At 43.7% G+C, this 10,823-nt stretch overlaps 1 protein-coding gene across 2 annotated transcripts in view; it reads right to left on the minus strand.

Moving 5' to 3' along the window:
* tbx15 (T-box transcription factor 15) overlaps positions 1-8,520 on the minus strand; it is a 21,882-nt gene extending 13,362 nt beyond the window's left edge. For both annotated transcript variants that reach the window (XM_030344225.1, XM_030344224.1), the window contains exons 1-3: positions 8,011-8,520; positions 2,844-3,057; positions 189-290 (exon numbers count right to left, since the gene is read on the minus strand). In XM_030344225.1, coding sequence (XP_030200085.1) covers positions 189-290; positions 2,844-3,057; positions 8,011-8,212 — 518 coding nt within the window. In that variant the 5' untranslated portion in view covers positions 8,213-8,520. The remainder of the gene's footprint in view (positions 1-188; positions 291-2,843; positions 3,058-8,010) is intronic.
* Between the last annotated feature and the right edge of the window lie 2,303 nt (positions 8,521-10,823).

A 10,823-nucleotide genomic window follows, 5' to 3' on the forward strand; every position in this document is an offset into this window, starting at 1 on the left:
TCACCGCTGAAGAACGGACAGCTGTATCACTGTTAAAACCTCAGACAAAATGGCGGATCTAAAAGTAAACATGCCCAAGCGCTGATTCAATATGTAATGTAGTAATTAAATTCCTATATGAATGTTCTTCTGTGGCTGACCAGTGAATAGTTGTGTGGAGAGAGGGTGAGAAGCTCAGCAGCACGTACCGGTATCTCTTGTTGTCCACGGGGACGATATCCATGGCAATGTAGTACTGTTGGTGGGGGTCCAAACCAAGGATCTTCACCCTCATGGCCGGGAACATGCGTCTGGGGAGACAGGAGGGGGCTCAAAGACTTAAAACCACAACACCTCCCAGTCCCAACCCTCAGAATACACTGCAGCAGAAAATGCCTTGAGTCTAAAAACTATTAGAATTAGCAGTCACATTTATCCAAAGTGGATTAGAATTTCATTGAGATGCACGGCTTCTTCGATGTCTATATTTGTTAGGTGGTTGACTTGGGAACCGAACCAGAACTTTTATATGGGAGTCGGACATCCTAACCACTGCACTATCCCTTGGCCCTTCTTAATGCTTCAATACTATTTTTCATTTTTTTTTATTTTATTTTGTATATTTTTTTATTTCGATTTTTAATTATTTATTAAAGTGCCTTAATCCCTATATTCAATTATTTTGCTACATACATATATTTGAATTAAAATCAGATAATATTAGGTTAGAATTAAAGACATGTAGTTTGCCAGGAGCTCAGTTAAAATGGTCCCGTATGGGCTGTTAACTGTTCATTAAAGTACTATGTAAACTCTTGTCTTAATTACTTCACATGTCAAAAAACAAGACAAAATAAATGAAAATCCAAAAAAAGAATTCCTAAATGTTCTCATTGTTTTCGATTTTTTCCCTAAAATAACCTTTTAAAAAAAGCTGAGGATGAAATAACTTCAGAGGCCTCTATGATTTACTTTGGTTAGCTCTATTCTTGACTTAATTAGCCTATACATGAAAATGAAATTAACCCTTTTGACACTCAAATTAGATACTAAACAGATGCTCAAATAAATTGACAATAAAACAGGATCATTTGAAGACCCAAATCTCCTACACTGAAACTAAGCTGGCCACGCAGCAGACCATTGTTAACTTGTAGCAGGAGCAGGGGATAGCGCATTATCCGTTCCCCCCGGAGGAGCGGGCGTCCAAGCACTGCGGCCGGCTGCAGTGACGCAACAGCCGGCGAGGTCACCCTGTCCCCGGCGTGGAGAGGCCAGGTGGAGGGGCCCATGTGATACCTCAATTAGAAAGACACTGCTGTAGGCCATGAGGAACGGTACTGTCTGTTTGTTTCTGTTTGTTTCTTGTTTTTCTCAATCTTTATTTATCTATTTTTCTGACTCTCTCTCTCTTTTTCACCCTCTCTCTTCTTCAATCTTACATTTCTCTTGCTTTCTTGCTTTGTTTAATGTATAAATAAATGTGTACTACATGAATGCATATCATCTATAGTTTGAATACATCCATTAAGGCCTATGTTATAGCCTACATTTCTGAAGGTCTGGCTCTATGAATTGGATATTGAAATAATGTGACTTTTGCACTTACAATTTTATATTTCCGACTTTTAATTGAAATGTCGTTAATCTGTTCTTAATGGAAGCAGGGTTGGTTTAAATAAATCCGGAGAACTCTGAATTCTGGGGATTTATGGGTTTATGGGTTATTATACACAGAAAGCACAAAGTGATTCTGGTTGAAAAGTCGTAAGGGCTGGTCTTTACGAGAGGGTTACCCTTCTTAACTAACTCATAAAATACTTCTTAATAGAAGCGGTTGAGAAGGCAAGCCTCCATTTTCTCTATTTTAAATGAATGGCACACAATATGAATACATATATATTAGTCCCAGTACAATACAAGTGATTCATTATGTGCAAGCTACAATTATTAGGCTATAGGCTAATCTAAGAAAAAGTATAAAGAAAAATCAAAAAGGGCCAACATGAATCGAATAGCTCTATCTTGGAATAAATGTGAATTCGAGGTTCTCCAAAACCGTTTTTACCCATAAAACATCCTTTGCAGATATACGTACCCTAAATATTTGTCGTAAAATAGCAGTTCATCTTGACTAAGAATCTATGCATTATTCTCGAATGTCTCCAAGCCCAATACAAAACATTTAATGGAAATGAAGCACCATTCACTTATAATAAAAACTTGCAGCTTATAAATAATAATAACTCTCTTTCGGTGTGGAAACGGGCCCCGGGCGGGGGAAGGGCTCCGTGGGGGTCTACAGGGGGCTTGGGACCTGGGGTCAATTTATATGCTCTGTTTGCCTTCTAATTGTTGCTCAAAAGAGCAAGAAAATCAAAAACATGTTTCGGATCGATTCATTAGAAACGTAGGCCTAAGCTCTCTTTTTCTGTTACACTCTCTGACGTCAGCAGCAGGATCGACGCGTCGTGCACAGCACAGGGCCTCTTGCATGTCCGCACCTCTGCACAGTCCACGTGCAACACATTATTACCGGCCCTGGCAAATGTGCACGAGGAATACTGCCGTCATACGGCTTAACCCGCGCGCACGCAAGGCCTTACGCCAGTGGTGTTTTTACGCGTGTGTAAAAATATGTATTATTAAATGTTATTATTATATGTATCTTATAGTCCTAGCTACATCCTCTTCGTATTTATTTTATTTAAAACTAGCTGGTATTATCTCATTAATCAAATCAAGCCGGTCCAATAGTAGGCCTATAGCATATTATGGTTAGAAGTGTTTTAAAAACGATGACTTCAGTTTTGTAGACGCGCGTTCCCTTAACGTGCCTCGTGGTCAGCTCGAGCCCCCCTCACCTTCCCGCCTTGGTGATGATCATCTCCGTGCCTATCTCGTGGAAACGCTTCCACAGGTCCGCGCACTGGAGCTCCACGTGGATCTCCTCCATGGAGGCCGGGGGTGAAGCTTCGCAGGCAACCGCGACAGGGGCCAAGTCCGCCGGGGAGCCGAAGGAGCACGACGTCCTCTCGGCCAGACCCTCTCCGTCTGAGCTGGGACTCGCCTCGGAGTCTGGAGGAGGAGAACGAGGAGGAGGAGATAAACATTATTATGAAACGGCGGGAATATTAATACCGCATGCAGGAAAGTTGGCGCAAACGAACAGCAAGCTGGAAATCACCTGCCGTCTCCAATTTGGAGCGAAGACTAGTCAGCCATTGGGGCTTTGGAGTGATTTAAAAATACACGGCGATAGTTATTTAGCTTTTGCAAGGAGTGTAGAGCTATAGCTGCCACCAAGATATCGAGTTCCACCGAAATTAAACCTATTCTCACATAACCCAAAATAATATTTGCGGAAAGCTGTCGGGAAATATCCGTTAGGCCTTCACGCCACGTAAAGATGTGTTTTTGGCGAGGAAACCTCCGTGAATACGTAGGCCTGGGCTACCTCCTAAACCCTCATGATCCTTTAGTGAAATTGGATCAAAGTCAGTAATTCCTTGCACATATAATATAGTACGGATTTAAAATGGGACCACATTAAGCCTAACATTAGATTAGATCTATCAAATTACTGGTTGAAGATAATTATATATATATATATATATATATATATATATATATATATATATATATATATATATATATATATATATATTTATATGCATAATTTAAAGTTAGCCTATAGTCTATAAAGCACATCCCTCAACAGTTTCCCGCCCAGAATAATCTAATAACGTTATTATTTATTGAGAGTCTCGACTTGGCGCGAGCATGGCGCATACAAATACGGTTATTATGCAAATGGATCGCTGCCCGCGAAGGCTGGGCAGCCACCGCAGAGCCCCGCGAGCCAAGAGTCGAATTCACATGCTCGTGCACTTACATAAATAAAAGAAAGAAGAAGAAAAGAAAAAAAAAGAAAGTGAGAAATGCACGCGGAGTACACTACGTGAATCGGCCTGTCAAGTTGCTGACTCGTTCTATCGCGCTGTCGCCTTCACGCGCAACGTGTCACTCACTCACTGACTAAAGCTATTGAGAGAGAGAGGTAGAGAGTGGGAGAGAGAGATGGAGAGGTAAAGAGAGGGAGGGAGAGAGAGGGGGAGAGGGAGATTAATGTTCCCCTGTCCGTCCATTACCTCATATCGTCTTACTCTGTCAATGTAATCACATTAACATTTATATTTAATTTCGAGAGGGAGGTAAAGAGAGGGGTGAATGAAGTAACATCCCAATGTGATATGTTCCCACAAAACATAGCCATGATGGACACACACACACACACACACACACACACACACACACACACACACACACACACACACACACACACACACACACACACACAAACACACATACACACACACACACACACACACACACACACACACACACACACACACACACACACACACACACACACACACACACAAACACACACAGCCAAACACACACACGCGTTGCCGCACCCGTGTTCACCTGCCTATATGCTTGAATATGTGCACATTAAACGATAAAAAAAGGTTGTGTGTTCATGCATGTATGCATGTTTGTAATTGTTCTGCCTCACTCAGGGAAATATTTAATTATTAGATGGATTTAAAGTGTAAAATGTTTGAAGATGATGATGAATGATGAATTTGGATTTATTGTTATACAATTAATCTCAGGCCTCACGGAAAGCTGGGTCCTTGTTTAAGTGACATCACTGCGCAGAGAAAATACAAACGGACATAATAATAATAATATTATTCAGAAATAAAAATCCCATCGTCAGCAGAAATAACGTCGGCTGCTCTTGGTTCTCACACACACACACACACACACACACACACACACACACACACACACACACACACACACACACACACACACACACACACACACACCACGTGTGTGTGGTGTGTAGAATCACAGTTTGTTGAAGTTGAATTACAATATATTGATTTGGCATCACAACCGCTCAACATCGAAAATCTGGGAGGAAAATGAGATTAAGGACGTCGAATAAAAAAATACATTTTCTTTTTTATGAAAGACGGAAAGAGACCAATTGAACAACACACACAGGCCTCCGTTGAGATACCCAGTGAAGATCAGTTACTTAAGGTAGCATAATGTAGAGCCTGAAAGAGATTACGGTAGCCTACTTTAATTTCCCATTAGTGAAATTAAGCGCAGCATAGGTATGATAGGCCTACTGCATTTCCTGTTCTAGCTTGATGTTAAACACGTCTCTCTCTTTCGTTCGGAGTCGGACCCCCATGATAAGACCCTCACAGTTTAACACAGGGAAGACTCTTAGCGGAAGGCTTCCCCGGTGTTGGTGGGGTTCACTCCGGGTACTGAGACCCGCTGCCCCGGTGCTCCCCATACCCTCGAGTTGGGCTTTTGGTGCACTACAGCGGGGAGCAGCTAAACAGCACATCTGGAGCTCGGCGGGTCTCTTATTGTGACGTTTATATTGTACAAGAGGCCACTTCGTCATTGCTTCATTGAATTTAGGAAGGAGGGCTGTAATTTACGACGTCAGAGCGGAATATTTCAGGCGGGCTGTAGCATGCTGCCAGCCGTGAAATTGCGGGGTAACCCAAACCGTACCGCGGGGCTCACCTGCTCCTGTCCAGAGAAACACACTTAACCTCCGCAGCATCCGACGTCCTTCTTTTATGCACCTATTAAAAGTTAGATTTTTTTGTACGTTTATTTAGGGCCAAGATAAGCCGAATAACATGAACGCTTTGCAAATTCTGGTGCTGCTGCACCATAAAGAATATATAGACTATTGGGAGAGTAAGTAAATATATGACCTGGATTGTGTCCGATAGGCAGTTGAATAAAGACTTTCCACAATATGGTTGGGCCTCGGCGGACTCACACCACACACGCACACACACACACACACACACACACACACACACACACACACACACACACACACACACACACACACACACACACACACACACACACACACACACACACACACACACACACACACACACTTTATAACCAACCCGGGTCTCTACAGCTAATAAAGACCTCCTAGCAGCAGTCTGCTGAAAGCATCGCTGCTCCGTAAAGACCCCCGCTAAACCGAACGATGTGACCGCAAAGACCCAGCAGAGACCTGCCGGTGCCACAGACCACCGGCCGACGACACGAGGAGGAACCAGACTAATAACATTACCTGGTGGACTTCACAGAGACCGGGGGAAGCAAGCTTAAAATGACCCGCGACACTTAACCCATGGGCCTAGAATATTTAATGCGCCTGAATCAAATGATACGTTCACCACAGACCGGTTGTTGCGTGTGAGGTGTGATCCGGCGACCAGTACAATTTAACATATTTCAAATATTGTTTCATGTACGCAGTGTTCTGTGTAGGCTACAACTAGGCTACCAAGCATATTTTCACTTTTGGTTTATTTATACATATTGTGAAGTGCATGTACAATATTCGGGACACATGGATCATATTTGCAGACCACCAGTTCTTAAAATAATGTCCATATAATGGTAGTAACAATTGTAAGGTCTAGGACCATGCTATAAAGTATACTATTGAGGCCACATGACATCAACTGAATTAATTACGAATAGGGCCATTTTCACAAGAAATTCACAAGGGGTGTAAGGTTCAGGACATGAGCAGACTAATTCAGAACTAGTGGTAGGCCTACTTGGTGTTCCTCGCCAGTATAGCGGCTGGCCCAGACGGAGCTGAGTAAGTGGAGACAGTGGAGCTTGGAGGTTAAACTACTGCGTTATTTCCTTTCAACTGAAGTGTGTTCTGGAAACGGTTGTTCTTTGAGGTTTTCAAGTTCAAGTATGTTTTGGAAACTCTCCGTGATGACCCCTGGACCTCCACCGAGGGACCGAATAAGACGATGCCGCGACATGAATGATTTGCATGCATTTGTATTATTACTGTACGATAAAAGGATAACCCGTTAGAATATGCTTTGAAAATGTACACAGCCTAAAGAGCGATGCATGAAGACTCGGAAGTCTGAATGAAAGTGTTCGGTGTGTGTGTGTGTGTGTGTGTGTGTGTGTGTGTGTGTGTGTGTGTGTGTGTGTGTGTGTGTGTGTGTGTGTGTGTGTGTGTGTGTGTGTGTGTGTGTGTGTGTGTGTGTGTGTGCGTGTGTGTGTGTGCGTTTTTAATGCCAAACAATATCAAAAGAACCCAGGGAGAAGAAGAAAGGCCCATTGAATGCACGTCGAACCGTCCAAAGGCGCAGATCTGTCCTCATCAGCTATCATCATGCGCACTTTAACGCAACATGTTGCTGTGGTTTCATCCCGTTTCTCCATCGAGCCTGTACGAGTTTTGGGACACTAGCCGGCGTGACCTGAACAGCCTAGGACTGAGACAGGCCAGCGCAGGGCCAAATGTAATTTTATATATTATGTAGCCTATTCTACCATTAAAGACCTACTTTATAACAATGCTGACAAGCCCATTTTTAGAAAGACGGCTAAGATTGCGCACGATGGAGCATCACTTGCGCAACGGGCTTTGACAGAAAATAACAATAATACCACTGTCTTATAATAATAATAATAATAATAATGATAATAACAATAATAATAATTATGACAATTAATAAAGAAAATACTGTGATTTAATAGGCTATTAAGGCCGTATTGAAATGGCGATTTACTACCAGGCTTTAGCATATAATAAAATAAACGGATGTTTCGAAGAACCATCACAAATAACAGCACTTCTCGTAGTCTTGGTAATAGCATACTCCTCATAGTATCAACTATAATTTAAGAGTAGATTATAAAAACATAGCCTTATTCAGTCCATCCATCAGCAGCCTGTTCTCTCTACCTCAGCTCGAGGCCTCGGCGTAACATTACAATCCTCTACCGTCTCGAGACTCAAACCCTTCGCCAGAGGTTCAAACAACACAACTTTAAGACACTTAAGTTGAATCTGTTGACTTTTAACAGCGCGCCAGCCACGGCTGCGCGAGAGGAGGACGGGGCTGCGTGCGCACTGACCAGGCTCCATGTCCAGGCAGGGCGCGCGGTCCTCCGGGTCTCCCAGAGGTCCGCCGGTGGCGAGGCTCTCCATGGACAGCTCAAGATCCTTGTCTTCCCAGCCCCGGAGCTTCCTCTTCCGGTTCGAGCCGATCAGCGCTTCCACGGAGAAGGCGTGTGCTCTCGAGCTCAGCGCGGCGGCGGAGCGCCTCCTGTCACTCATCTCTGTCTGTCCGCGCAAAATCCACGGGAGGGAGGCGGGGCCGGGGGAGCGAGAACTCCGTCCACACAGCAACAACAGAAAAAATCACGCGCACGACAATGTTTACAACGCGAAACTCACCGAAGTGCCACCAAAAGTAATCCCAACTACGTCTAGGCGACGCCGCGTCAAACGTCTTGGCCCGCGCGTGTTGCCATCGTCGTGCGTCGTCCAGCGCGTTTTGTTTTCTTTGTCCGCGTCTGACTTCTTCCTCGCAGCTTCTCTCTCTCTGTCGGTCCGACTCTGTCTGATTGATACCCACTTGTGCTCTCGGGGCTTTCTCCATACACTGGGACCCGCCCCGTGGCTCACTGTCAACCCCGGCAGACCAATGGAAAGCGGGGCTAAGCAGCGAGCCAAAAAACGCGCACCAATGAGAGCATAGGAACGCGGCGGACCTCGGCCGGCCGACGTCAGATGGACTGACTCGACTTAATAGAGCGATAACGGGCTTTAGTTTTGATTAAGAATTTAATAATCTGTCAATGAACACAAACAGATCAGTTTATGTTTTTCATTCCGTGCGTTGTGATGAAATATTTGGTGTTTGATTCTTGTGCGCAAAGTTTGAAGGTGGATGAGGAAACAGGCCTCCAAACTTCAGAATACAACCCCTGGGTTTTAATTTGATGTGTTAAGACACAGTCAAAGGCTGACACTCACTAATGCAAAAATAAATAAAGTCCATATTATCCAATACCACACAGGAATACAATTAGTAATATAAACCCTTTTTATGACATAGACAACTACACTCATAAGAGCGTCCCGCGCGACCTGAGGTCGGACCTGGGGCTTTGATTGTGGGGAGATTTGGAAAGTTCTCCAGCCATCGGTCCCCGGCAGCTGAGGAGCTCAACCAGGATCAATCCCGACAGGTGGCCCCTGATAGCGCCGCGGCGATAGCTCTCTCCCACTCCGCTACTGGTTCTCTCCAACGACCCGCTCTTTCACGACTATACTGGGTCTCTCCCAACACAGTATAGGAAACCAGTGATGGCACACTTTTTTTTTAACCGGTTCTTCCAACTCAGTGACAGAAGGTTCCCATGCAGGTCTGGGATCGACAAGAGGAGCGCGCGGAGCTTTGACCCGAGCGACGCGTCCAGGCAGGTATCCAACCCGTTTAACACGGTTCTGCTTTGGTCCATGAGGAAACAGCTCCGGTGGGTTTTTTTATATTGTTTTTTGGTGGTTTGAAGTTTGGGGAAAGAACCAAGTTATTTATCATCTATTTAATCATTAAAAGGCGATTGTCATCACCAATTATTTTTCATCAGGCTGTATAAAATAAGTTGTGGTTGAGCCTGATGATGAAAAGCTTTGCGATGTATCCATGTGAACGACTATAAGACGTACGTTTATTAATGATTGATTATGAATGGTGTGCTTTTTCAAATTAGAAGCAGAAATGTTTTTTTTTCAAGTTTAGACTTAAATAGGGTTAAAAATTAGTTTCAAATGCACCCTTAATTAGTCTATACTTTAGACTCCCTCTCTTCTAATTAAATACGTCAGAGGATCTAATTATTTAGTAAGGTAGTTTTCGGCCTATTTCAAATAATGGTTTGAAGATTTTGAAATAAACGTTTTGAAATAATATAGCCTAATAATAATAATAAGAAACAATTAGATCAATTATTAAAAAGGATTGTCGCTATGTCCTGAAAAACAACCAAGACCGAGAAGAGGAATGCATACTTTTTTTGTAGACACGTCTCATTATTTAAAACAAAATGACGAGCAACGAAAATAAATAATGTATCAAAAAATTCGATAGAGACTATGACAATTAAAAATGGGGAACATAATAAATGCCGTACCTTCAAAATTCCGAGGTAATTCAGAATTAATTGAACGAAGAGATGATTGTAAAATGTGGATGCTTTGAAGCGCATGCAGTGCTTGATATCGGATCAGGACAATATGATGGGCCATATCCATCAAATATCCTCATTAATCTCGCATAACATTTCTTTAATTGGCTTCGAGGCCTATGATCGAAGTGTTTGGTTCCGATCACATCCTGAGTCGTGTTTAGTGGCTCTTGGACCATGCGTAAAACCACACTAGTAAACACACGAGATGAAGATTAAACAGTGGGGTTAAAACATTTGTTATTTTAACGCAACACTTATTATCTGGACGACTCACCCAAAAAGCGCTTCTACCCACCCCACCACGGAGAGGAGGGGGGTTTGGGGGAACTAGGGGACGAGGCACGCACTGTTAATATTCAATTAGTACCAGACGCCCTTTGACCCCCGGTGACCCTGGGGGAACTCGAGCATGCCGGGTGTGGGGGGGTCGACGACGACGACGACGACATGTGGGGCTCGACGAGCCGTAAATGAAGCGTCCAGGATGACGACATTGTCCGGTTGGTTTAACACCCTTTATCCAGCGCAGGAAGCCCGAGGCGGGGGGCGCCCGGGGCGACGCAGCACCGCGGCAACTATAGCGCGCCAATACAAATGTCTTTAAGAATATAGGCACATAACTAGAGGCCTATAACGTAAGTCGCGGAGATAATCATGGGCCAAGCTTTACATTGGCTGTGGTCAATCTAGTC

This window comes from Gadus morhua, chromosome 20 (assembly GCF_902167405.1).
Source record: "Gadus morhua chromosome 20, gadMor3.0, whole genome shotgun sequence".
Classification (NCBI taxonomy): Eukaryota; Metazoa; Chordata; class Actinopteri; order Gadiformes; family Gadidae; genus Gadus; species Gadus morhua.